The sequence below is a fragment of the Gallinula chloropus genome, assembly GCF_964237585.1.
Source record: "Gallinula chloropus genome assembly, chromosome: 22".
In the NCBI taxonomy this organism is placed as follows: Eukaryota; Metazoa; Chordata; class Aves; order Gruiformes; family Rallidae; genus Gallinula; species Gallinula chloropus.
Genome location: NC_140107.1, coordinates 3,346,236 through 3,358,717, shown reverse-complemented (window position 1 = coordinate 3,358,717; position 12,482 = coordinate 3,346,236). Strand labels below are relative to the sequence as shown.

Genomic DNA, 12,482 nt, shown 5'->3' with positions numbered 1-12,482 from the left:
TTTCCAGAAAGGAACATGTTCAGAACTACCCTGTATTAGAGGTCAGAGGACATAAGAAAGTAGCAACTGCAGATCAAGTGATACAAGTTAACTAAATGACACGCAAAGCTCTGCTAATAAAGCTCCCTTTTAATGAGAGCTACACAAAGCTTTGTCTACAGAAAATAAATTTTAACAATGATTAATAAAGAACAGAACCTCCCTAATACCTGCATGGTTATCCAAATAGAGAAGAATGAAGCCTTACCACTTGATCACATTAACAAAACGCCCAAGTACATTTTGGTGGTGTGCTTTAAAAAGTACTGAAGACATTTAGTAAATAATAAATGACAAATTGCACTATTTCAAGAACTTGCCCTTTCATTTATCAAGTACAGTTTGGTTTTTTTAATATTAAAAACTTACAGCACTAGCCTGCCAAGTACCAAAAGAACATCTTCACATTCTGTAGTCAAGTAAGGTCGAGCATTAGCAAAGCTCTGGATGGAGATTCGATATACTTCCAAAAAAGGCAAAATATGTTCCGATGCACCCCGACTGCCAGCATACTGAAGGAGTGTCTGAAAGAAAATGAGTTATCATTAGAATTTCTCATAACATGCTTTCATCTAAAGAATAAATATCAACATGCAATAACAAGCATAGACAGTGCGAGAACTGTAGAAGTGAGAAGATTTTACTCTGGAAGATTTAAAAACAGTAGCTCTTCTCCTCAACAGAAGTCCACCCCTTTGGTCAAAAATGTTTTCATTTCTTTTTATTATTCTGATAAAGTTATCAGAATTTCTACTGGGGAAACCAGTAGAGTGCTAGATGCAATCATCAGAAACCTGAAGAGAAGTTCTGCACCAACTGCATTGAGACAGAATCATGTAGGTAACACTGGAATCTTTTTTACTAGTGAGAACACAGAAAAATAGGCAAGAAGTTCAAGATGAATGACATTATTCTAGCTGTAACACTATGCAAATACATGCATTACCCATACATCAAACATGAAGCCATTAGAAGAGGATACAAACCCCAGAGCAGACACTTACGTAGTCATTTTTCAAATGCAAAATTACCCTAGACTTTACTGCTTCACCCCAGCAATCCCACATAACCCAGGCACAGTACTGAAGAGGCAGTGGCAAAATCTAGCCAGTTTTAAGACAAATCAAAACACATTTCAAAAATCAGCACAAGGACAACACTAGTATCTCCCAGCCCTTTCAAAACTTCACTACACTACCATGTTTTTTTCCTAGTGGTTATAAAGTAGTATTGAGAGTTTAGCTCTACTTACAGTTTGCTTCACAACATCCCTTCTCTGTATGCATGTCCTCCTACAACTCTGGATCAGTTATGTCTGTGTTCTTACCAGTTACAACCCCCTCCTCATGTTGCACCCTCCCTAAACCAAACAAGGTATTGGTCTTCATCAGGGCGTGCTGTGACAAAACCAAACAGCAGTGGAGAGGCCTGTGCCTCGTGGAGCCTGTAGGGCCAAGACTGACTGGGTAAAAAGGTTCAGAGTGTCCCACCCTACAATTCAATACCAGCCAAGTTGTCCTAAGAGGATGATTAGGTCACATTAGGCTTCAAATTACTTCAAGTTGGGACTCTGACACTACTGATTTATTTTAACACCTTAATCAAAGACATGATCATATCGAATTATGATTGGAAAGAGGATACCACTGACCAGCTTACTAAAACCAGGTGCAGTCATTACCATGGCCAGGAACAGAGCAAGAAATAAACAGCCAGCCACACATTATTTTGTGGATTACCTGGCATTCTGTCAGTGATCTAACTATGCAAATCCTAGTTAAAAAAACCAAAACAACCCAACAGCAGACACCCACTAGAATAGCACAACCGTGATAAATGAAAATTAAATGAGTGGAATACCAAGAATCAGTAAAAATCACCATCATTTTTAGATTATTCTCCTAGAACTCAGTATCAGTAATCTAACTCCTAGATGAATGAAAGTTAAACTCTTCAAAAACCACACTCAATATTTACTGTGTAACACGAGGAGTAAGGAGGGTGGGGAAAGGGCAAATTGTCATTTTACAGAAATCATCCTAAAATGCAGCACAAAGATCATTAGCAGAAGCAATGCATGACTCACAACTAACCAGTCTAAGTGCTTCTCCAACAAATCCATGAAGGAGTTGATAATATAACTCAAATTATATAAGGCAACAGAATCTATTCAGAGGCTCTGAAGCTAGAGAAGCTCAACTGATGACTATCATAAAGTCACCTGTTCAGTAAACCCAGCAGTAATGCTGTCATTACAGCGACTACAGAAACAGGAGATCAAACACATAAATCTCTGTACTTCACTAAAAATACATCCATTAAAGCCAATCTATTAAAAAAGCTAAATTTAGTACTCAGTATTTTGACAGACTGTCTGGCCTGTGTAAACCATAAAACATGACAGAGTATTCCCTTGGATTAAATAAATTTGCTAGAAAGAAAATGCACCCTGGGTTGAGTGCAACCCTAGCACTGAGGTCAAAGTCTTACAGCTAATGTTATCATTTTTTTGTGTGGCCATTTATCAGAAACTTCTCCCCAAACAGATAAGCAATGGCAGTTTTCAGTGTATAAGACAGACTCAAGGCAAGAGACTTATTATTAGCTTGGAACGTTAGTATGCTGATACTAACAAGATAATAACAAACAAAATGCAGTAACTTTATTACAGAGCCTCTCAAAAGTCGTCCTGCTACTTCAAGAGCAATATAAGTAGTTTTAGTGGTCCACTACAGACTCTTCCTGGCAGTCTATATACAACATGAAATTAGACAAATTTTAACTTGTGAGAAATATATAGTTATATAGTTAACTAGCAGTCAAGTAGCAACTTTATAAGGAATTTACTATGTTACAGCCTAATTATCTGAAGGGAATGCTCAAACATTTTAAGCCTGGTTAGCATGTGTGCACTTACACTTTAAGCTGTCCTTCTTCCTTAGACTACAGTAACACATGTAATTGGCAAATGGGGAAAGCAGAGGCCACACACATCTACCCACTGTGTAATCTCAGACCAGCCCAGGCCCTCAGCACTGCACAGGTTCTCAAGTCCTGCAATGCTGGAATACCTGCTTAGCTGCATTTCTTCTGAAGCACTGGTTTGGTTTGGTTGTGTTTTTGTTAGGTTTTTTGTTTTGATTGGAGGGGGGTGGTGGTGGTGGTGTGTCCATCCCATCCTCTGCCTCCTCCCCCCCATCCCAATCAATTTCACAGAATCACAAGGTTGGAAAAGACCTTGGAAGATCATCAAGTCCAACCATTCCCATCCTAAGCTAAACCAGATCCCTAAGTACCTCATCAACCCTTTTTTTTAAACATATCCAGGGAAGGTGACTCAGCCCCCCCCTGGAATTTAAACATGTCCAAGTTGCCTGACCTGTTATTACAGCTTTAAGGCTCTGTTTAAAGAAAAAAAACAAACCTCCCACCTCTTCCTAAACATACACAATTGCAGCTGACAGTGATGTACCATGTCACCTTTAATAACTTCAGAAAGACAACAGGTGCTGGGGATTGCAGGTGGGATGCTTCGGTGTCAAACTCTGCTCCACAGATAACTGTTCTTTGTGTTTACAACAGCATCACCTCAAACAGACTCACTCTTCATTCCAGCTGGCTCTTCAGGCACATACCAAGCTTCCCAACATACATGTTTTCCCTAAAGTGAATATGCAAAGCATTCATGCTTGTACAATACAAACCTGCAGAGTCAAAGCACTATTTATGCTTCCTGAGTTTCTCTGCTGTGTTATCCTGAACACCAACCTTACTCCCAGCTCAAAACCAGAGATCTTCAAGGAAATCATGACATCCAGCATCATTCCAAGGAAAAGCTACTGTAAAGCTGCATATGGCAACAAAAGTTCACAGGTACTGAAAAGCAGCATCCAGAGAGCTCAAAGTATAGGGAAGCTCCTGATTTGGTTCTCACTTTGTCATGTTCCAACAGCCTCAGTAACTTCCACAGCAGAACAGTGCACCTTTCAGGATGATGCAACAGATGTATACATAGGCTGGCAAACCCATCACTGTCCTAAAACATTTAAGCTATTTCTCAAGATCATATTTAAGCCCAGTTAAATTCAGCTTCTCCCTAGGCATATTCTGCTGTAGCTTAATAACCTTGCTGCAAGATACCAGTGGTACCCTCCAAGACACGAATAGAGTTTAAGTTGAGGTCCTCAAATTTCCCTGAACATCCCCATTCAGAAAGAGAAACCAAGACACAAAACTACATCCCAACCACAGTGGTCTGGCTGCACAGTGACATCACAAATTCCCATGCCATTTAAGTTGCTGCATGACAGACCAGTAATTTCATGTTTTCCACTGTATCTCTTGGTGTACAGTCATAACAATCAGAAGTGGCCCAAATCAATGGCAACTCAAGATAGAGGTTTTTTTTTTCCTATTTTTATGCCCTCTATCCCAGTATTCTACAATAAGACTAATATCTAATAATCACACTCAGATCTAGAGAGGGCTGAATTTTTGTACAACATTTTTTTGGGTGCTTTTGTCTCTCTAACAAAACTAACAGAACTGTCTTGCATCAAGCTCCACTGATCAAGCACCTCCAAAGCTTTATCTGTACCAAATTAATCTGGACAAGTGGACCTCTACAATTTGATCATGTCAACAACCTCTACCAAGTGTTTGCTGAGCATTTCAGTGTTCTGATGCAATGAAAATGGACCTGAGATACGAAGGTTACATATGTTACACTGGGTTCCATGTAAATGCAAAGTCACAAATCTTAATGGCATGCTTAGCTCAGGACATACAAAGCAACATGCAGCTGCATCCCACAGTGTGGGAAGCAAGAGTTTTGAAGCCTAACAGTTAAATTCTTTGTTGTTTTGGGAAGTGATAAGCTAAACATGCTCCCACAATACGGCAGAGCAAACCCTGGTCACGTAAACGGGAAGACTGTGAAGGGTAATAACACTTATCTGTACTGCACCAGTGGGATTCTTATGTCTTGTTCAGCATTTGATTTTCCTATTCACCATTCGCAGTGGCTGCATCAGCCAAGGGGTGGTTAAACTAGATGATTTTTAATTTTTCTTTTTAGAAACCACAGTCTCTTTGCATTCAACATGGAGGGCTCTCTGCCCCAGCAACCTAACAATTATTCAGCTTCAGATCTCACAGCAAACGATGCTTGCTGACCACTAGAAGAGTTTACTGAAGAATAACTTCAGTCAAGTTCAGCTCTTCTTCTGGAACTCGGTGACTCGGTTCAAAAGCTGCTGATCCTTAGCCTGAGCTGCACGAAGCGAGTGTTCAGACACGATCACAGGAGCACAGAAGCTCATTCAGTCACTTAAGTGAACTGCAGGCCTTCGTAGGCCAGCGAGCACTGCGCATTCCACGGCAGATCGCATAGTTTTTGATCCCACGGCAGAAGGAGACCCGACATACAGGCACCAAACACCCAATCGCTATGGAATCGCAGCGTGGCCCGCCTGCCCCTGAGAACCTCCCCAAGCGCCACCAGCCGCCCGGGCCCGCGGCGCCAGAGCCCAGAGGAGAGCGGCTCCCCAGGTGCGCTGGGCCCAGCTCCAGGCTGGGAACGGAGCGGCCGCGGAAACCCCACCCCGAGCACGGAACCGTTCCCCGGGAGCGTGAGCGTCCGCGCACCGAGCGGGGAGCCCCACCTACCCCCCATCGAGCAGTGAGCCCGCCCCCCACGGAGAGCCGCCCCCACACCCCCCGAGCACCGCGCCGTGTCTCCCCCCTCCCCCCACACCCCGGCTCCCCGAGCACGGAGCTCCCGGCCCCCTCCCGCCGCCCGACCCCCGCCTGGCGCCGCGGCCCGCCCCCTGCCCGGCCGTTACCTGGCAGAAGCCCCGGCAGTAGGCCCGGGACGAAGCCTCGGATACCTCCTGCTCGCGTAGCTCCGTCTGCAGCTGCCAGAGGCGGGCTCGGAGCGCCGCCACCAGCCGCTGCATCTCAGGCCGCGGAGCCGCCTCAGCTTCAGCGTCCGCCATCTGCACCCGGCCCCACTGCGCGTAGGCAAAGATCACGTGAGTCCCAGCCGCTGACCTCATCGTCCCGGGACGCCGTCACGTGACACAGCGCCGCGTCACTACCCGCGCGCCCCGCTGCCCGCAGCGGCGCTCAGGCGTGCCGGGTGGCGTCACGGGGGCGTGCCGCGTGACGGAGGGGGCGGGGCAGCACCTCCCCTTCCGCGCGCTCCGATCGTTCCGCGCGGCCGGCGCGCGGCGTTACCCGCCCGCGGCGCGTGCGTCACCGGCAGCGGCCGGGAGGGGCAGCCAGGGGTTGGGAGGGACCCCAAGAATCACAGAGCTCCAACCCCCTGCCACAGGCAGGGACACCAACCTCCAGGCCTGGAGCTACACAAGGTTGCCCAGGGCCCCATCCAGCCTGGCCTTGAACACCCCCAGGGATGGGGCACCCACCCCCTCTCTGGGCAGCCTGTTCCAGCCCCTCAACACTCTCTCTGTGAAAAAATTCCCCCTAATATCTCATCTCACCCTTCCCTCCTTCAGCTTCACTCCATCCCCCTTGTCCTGCCTTGTCCTGAATGTGCTTCCAAATTCATGGTCCCCAATGCACATGCTGTTACCCTACGCTGGCTCCCCTGCCAAAGGGCTGCTTCCCCTGAGGAAGGAGATGGTGGGAGAGACCCTCAACTGCCGTTGCCTGCCCTGCTGATGGTGACTTCCCTGGGGATGGCTTGTTGCCCTTCAGAGATTGCCATGTGTGACTTGGGGCCTCAGCAGGACTTTTGCACCTCATTTCCCAGTACCCCCTGAGTCCCCTCACCCTCCCAAAGAGACAGAGAGAGGTTCAAAACAAAGAGCTTTTAATGGAGAAAAAACAAAAGAAATGTCCCATCAATGAGACTCTACGCCCCCTACCCAAAAATACACCCCATTTCTTCCCTCGTAGCCATCCCCCCCTCCCTCCTTCCATCTCATTCCAGACCTGGCTCAACTTCCCACTCTGCCACCCCTGTCCTGCCAGCGAGAGCCCTGCGCTTGCTGGATGGATTTGCTGAGGTGCTCAGGCCCCGCTTCCTCCCCCATGGATGTGAGTCCACCACTTGGGACAGTGGCAGGTCCTTCCCTGCACTCCCCACAGGTCCCAGCCTTGTAAGGACGGTGTTGGCAGGCTTGGGGATGCTATAGTTTGGGGTGAGCAGGTCCTCAGGCAGCAGGTGTTCTTCCACAGGGGTTGCTGTGCCTGACAAAATGCTTTGGGCATGATGGATGGCCCAAGACATGTGGGTCATCGGAGCTGGTCATAGGAAGACCCAGGGAGGCTGGGGCCAGTGCACTCTCCTCCCTGCCACTGCCTCTGGACTGGACTCCCTGGCTGTGCGCTGCTTCAGAAATAGCTCTGCCTAGGAGATCCCCTGAAAAGAAACCTCACTATCCTATTTAGAATGACTTAATTTGAAACATTTCCACAATGGCAGACACGGCTTAGTTACGTCTGTTTAAATTAGTGTTTAGTTCATTTTTGAGTGGTGTTCTGTAAGAAAATCAAACAGAATAATAACACCTTGCAAAAAACCCACGGCATTCTGGGATCCTACCAGCATATCTGATTACTTGATTCCAAACTTCCATGATCCCTGAAAGAATTATTGGGTGGTTCAGAGAGGACTCTTTTTGCTGTGAAGCTGGGGGAGCTCCATAAAAGAGCCAAGAGAAGTCCTGAGGGAAGGAGGTGGCACCTGGGCAGTGACAGAAGGCAAACTTCCTCCCTTTCACTGACAGCCATACCTTGATCTGGTGGGGATGTTTCCATGGTGGGGATCACAGTGTTGGTTATGCTGTAGATGGTCAGTGGGATGGCTGCCCAGGTGGGGTTTTTGGGTTTAATTTCATCAGAGTCAGGATTTCACCTGCCTTGTCAGGCAGACGGACACGCTGGCTGCAGGGGCAGCAGCCACAGAAGTGTAGCCATGGTCCATGGCTGGAAATTCCTTATTTTTGGTGCTGGCTGTGTTGTGTGCTGTCTCCTCCACTTGTCAGTAAGAGAGTTTCCTTAACGTTGCAGAATGGCTTGAGAAGCAAGGCCATGGGCCTATGGAGGAGTTGTCCAAGCAGTCGCCTGTGTAGCTCAGTCAGACCAGGCCCCACGCTGTCTTGGTGAGAACAGAAGGGTCAATGATCGGTCAGCGGATTTTTGTGTATCATACAGCACGGTCACAAGATGTGGGAGCAGGAGGTGTGATAAGGATTCAGTGTTCCTGGGACTGAGAAGAAGACATGATTCCCAGGCTGCAAGATGGGTGGAGGATGTAAATGTAACTTTTAGTTAAGAGCCAATTAGAATACGACAAGTATAACCCGTGGTAGGAATAGTATCAAAGGAAGGGTGTGCTTGCAATGAAGTTGAAGTGCTCTATCAATCACATTGATTGGCAGCATCTTCCCTCTCGTCGCGGCAAGTGGCACCCGAACGGGCCTGTCCCCTACAAAGGACAGGAACACCGAGTGCATACGGACCTGTCCTCCGGAGTGGACACGGATCCAGAGCGGCAAGAGTTCGGGAAGGCACCGGGAGCAGCGACCGGGGAGCAGATCAGTGAATGCCGGACATGTGCGTCTGATCGAATGGTTGGGACTGTCCTGATAACAGGGGCTCATCGTGAGCTGGCCTGATAGCCGGGTCCCGCCGTCCGGGGCTACAAACGCGGAATGAGCTGCATGAGGTGGAGCTGCCAGGAGTCAGCACCACGAGCTGCCAAGAGTCAGCAGCGTGATGGAATCTCCATGGAGCACGAGGTAGCTTTAATTTTATTCTTATGCTTTTTAGAAAAGTGGCAAGTAAAGGACATTATCCTTAAAAAAGGAGTTAGAAGGTTTGGTAGCGTTCGGAAAGGCAGAAGTCGGGGAGGAAAGGTGAGGCTGTAGTGAAACTCCTTCACGATATGCTAAGAGAGTGATTAAAAATTATGGAAAGTCTTTAAAACCCCTCCTTTTTATGGAGCAAAGAAAAGAAAACTGATAACAAGCCTTGACAGTGCTTTTGATTTACCTACTTGGGAAGCTATTGGAGCTCAAAGCTAAGTCGTTACTAACTCTCTGGAAATTAAGTAAAAGCACTTTAGTGGAACGCGTCGCTGCTACTTCAGCCTTTGCAGCTTAAACACCAGTTCTGGGTTCAGGGATGCGTTTGTCCACTGACAGCAAGGCTGCCTCCTTAGCAAAAGGATTTTTGATAGCAATCATTGAAACTGGGCAGCTTACTTTAAAAATTTAACCTGGAAAACAGAAAATCCCTGTTTGGGCTGATTACTAGCTACTTACTTAGAAAAGTAATTGCCCATTTGCAACGTTTAATACAGGAGTAACTGACTATGGGGCGTATAAACCCTTCCGCAAGTTTGTGGACCATGCAAAAATTTTAAGAGATTGGGTTTTTTTTCAAAAGGTATTACTGGGTCTTGCTTCCACAAGGCATAAAAATTCACCAACTATGTGCCAGGCTTATGTAGCCTAGACACTTGCTCCAGTATGAAAAACGCATCCTGATCTAATCTTTTATCATTACATGGATAAGAATTTGATTACAGAGGTGGGTGATGATCTCTTCAGCCAGAGGACAGGAGATGGGACAAGGGGCAATGGGCTCAAGCTGTGCCAGGGCAGGGGCAGAGCAGATATTAGAAAAAAATCTTTTACTGGCAGAGTTGTGGGGCTGTGGCACAGGCTGCCCAGGGAGGGGCTGAGTCACCTTCCCTGGATGTGTTCAAAAAAAGGGTAGATGAGGTGCTCAGGGATCTGGTTTAGCTTAGGATGGGAATGGTTGGTCTTGATGATGTTAAAGGTCTTTTCCAACCTTGTGATTCTGTGAAATAATGACACCAACAGGAGGAGCTATTCCCTGCGTGCCCAGCACTGCAATAAAGAATACCTGCTTAATAGTCACCAAGGCCAGTGAGTTTTGATTCCAGCTTTTCGAGGCTTCACCTGCCAGCTCCAAGCATTTATGGTCCTATGACCTCAGCTGGCTGTTCTCAGAGGGAAAATTACTTTGGGAGCTGCCTGAGAGGAGTTGCCATGGATCAGACAGGACAGATTTTCCTCCAAAGGATGAATGACATCTCAGCTACCTTCCCTGGGGGAGTCTGGTGATGGTTCCCCTGATACCTATGGGAAAAGCTGAAGACACCCTAGGATCTTCCCTGGGGAGTCCTGATGGATACCAGCAAAGACAGTTTCCTTTAACGTAGGAATGACTTCTCAGGTAGCTTCTCTGAAAGAGTGTGGGACAGTGACCAGGATGTGTGGCACATACTAGTGAAGCTAAAAAACTCCTGGAGCTGCTGGGGTAAGTCTCAGTTGTTCCTAGAGGATAAAGTGACCTCCAAGAGAGGGAAAGATTTTGGGTAGCCTTTCTCTACCAGTCATGGAATTTTACATAAGATCTCAGCTCCCTCTGGAAAAGAGAAAGACCCCAGGAGCTGCCTAGGAGGACGTCTGGGTGGATCCTGGGGGAGAGAGTTTCCTCTGAAGGAGGAAAAACATCTTGGATAAATTCCTTGAAAGACTTTGGGGCTGCTACATGGCATCTGATGTCCCTACTAGAAGAGCTGGTTGAGTATCACTCCCATTGTCAGGGAGCAGCCCCTCACCAGCGCTCCAGCTGTCCCCTGCATCTCACCACCTTTCTTCCCAGCGCTCCTGTGGCAGAGGAACCTCCAGGACTTCCGTGCAGTCGGTTCCCTGGGGTCTCGTACCCTGTGCCGGTCCTGGTCCGCTGTGCAGCGCGATGCTGCGTCAGGAAGGAGCCGGCACTCGCCGCCCGGCCCTGCCTGCAGTGAAAGGGGATCGCTGGTCTCCTCTGCCGGAGCTGCTCCTTGGGTCCCCTTTGTCCCTGCCGCAGCCCCAGGGCAGCTCCCCCAGCACCGGCCCAGGGGCTGCGCCGAGGGAGCGGCGGACGCACCTCGGCCCCGCAGCCTGGCCAGCATCCCGCCCGTCCCGCGGGGTGCGGCAGGGGTTGCCAGGGCCGGGCTGCCGTGCGGCTCCGCTCGGGCCACACCGGCTCTGTTCGGCTCCGCCCGCAGCTGCAGGAGGAGCTGCCCCGCGGGACAGCGCTCCGGCCCGGGCCCTGCACCCGGTCCCGGCGTCAGACGACCGAGGGCTGTGCCTCGGCCCGCTCCCTCCTGCGGGGATCTGCTCACGGACCGGCCGGGAGGACGTTCCCCACCCCTCGGGCCCCGACGGGGTCTCCGCAGCCTCTCCGGGAGCGAATCCCACACCCCGCCGGAACCGGCCCCGGGCCCTGCCGGCACCCTGCACCCCGCTCGCTGACACCGGCAGCCCCTCCCGGTCCCCTCCGCCCCCAGACCTGCTCCGCCGGACGGTCCGGCTCGGGCACGCAGGGGCGGAACCGAGCCCAGTGCAAGGAGTCCTGCCGAGCCCCGCACAGCCGAACGGAACCGAGCCGAACCAAGCCCCGCACAGCCGCCCTGAGCGACAGGAGCCGAGCCGAGCCGAGCCGAGCCCAGCCGAGCGCAACTGAGCCGAGCCGAGCCCAGCCGAGCGCAACCGAGCCGAACCGAGCCCCGCACAGCCGACCTGAGCGACAGGAGCCGAGCCGAGCCGAGCGCAGCCGAGCGCAGCCGAGCCGAAGGCCCGGCTGAACTCGGCTCCGTTCGGCTCTGTTCGGCTCCGCTTGGGTCGGCTCGGCTCCGACCGCAGCACCGGCCCGTCCCCACCTGAGGCAGGGGCGGGCAGGCGGCCGTCGCGGCGGGGCCGGTGGCTGTGGCGGGGTCTCCTTTCCCTTCGGCGGAGCTGGGGGCTGTGCGGTGGTGGCCATCGGCGGGGCTGCCCAGGGCCTGGCGGGCTGGCGGCGGGGCTGAAGAAGCGGTCGGTGGCATCTCCTGCCTGGGCGGGCCTTTGTCCACGGCGGGGCCCGGCCCTCCCCCGGCAGGCCCGGCCAGCCCCGGCCTCTCCTTCGCTGCCGCCCGGCGGGGGCTGTGGGAGTAGCAGCCTGCTGCTGGGGGCTGTCCGGCGGGGGCGACCGGCTGTGGAGAAGAGTTTCTCCGGGCTTGGATGGGGCTCGGGGACCCGCGGCAGCCGGGGGTTCCCCTCCCGGCCCGGCGTCGGGCACGGGCCGCGGCGGCATCCTGCCCGGGCTTTGCCGCCAGCGCCTGGGGCAAGAGGCCGTGGCGGCTGCCGGGGCGGCGGGGACGTTCCCGGCGCAGCCCGGCTGGAGGCGGGGTAGCCGTCAGCTCGGGGTGTGTCCTCGGGCCCTGCTCCCGCTGCCCCGGCGTGATGGGAGCGGGCGCTGGCACGGGCCGGGGTCTGGCTGGTGGGAGACGCTGGCGGGGAATGTGTTCTCTCTGCAAACGCCCCCCGGAGCCGGCAGGGAACCTTTTCTTCTCGCGGGCTTTTAGTAACGTGCCTCTGACTCTCCTGCTTCCCCAGGCTGGCATCGCGGCAGAAGGGAAG

The 12,482-nt window shown here is 51.2% G+C and overlaps 1 protein-coding gene across 1 annotated transcript in view; it reads right to left on the bottom strand.

Moving 5' to 3' along the window:
* The window catches only part of RLF (RLF zinc finger), a 45,880-nt gene extending 39,812 nt beyond the window's left edge, over positions 1 to 6,068 (bottom strand). The window contains exons 1-2 of the mRNA XM_084274166.1: positions 5,883 to 6,068; positions 409 to 563 (exon numbers count right to left, since the gene is read on the bottom strand). Coding sequence (XP_084130292.1) covers positions 409 to 563; positions 5,883 to 6,035 — 308 coding nt within the window. The 5' untranslated portion in view covers positions 6,036 to 6,068. The remainder of the gene's footprint in view (positions 1 to 408; positions 564 to 5,882) is intronic.
* Between the last annotated feature and the right edge of the window lie 6,414 nt (positions 6,069 to 12,482).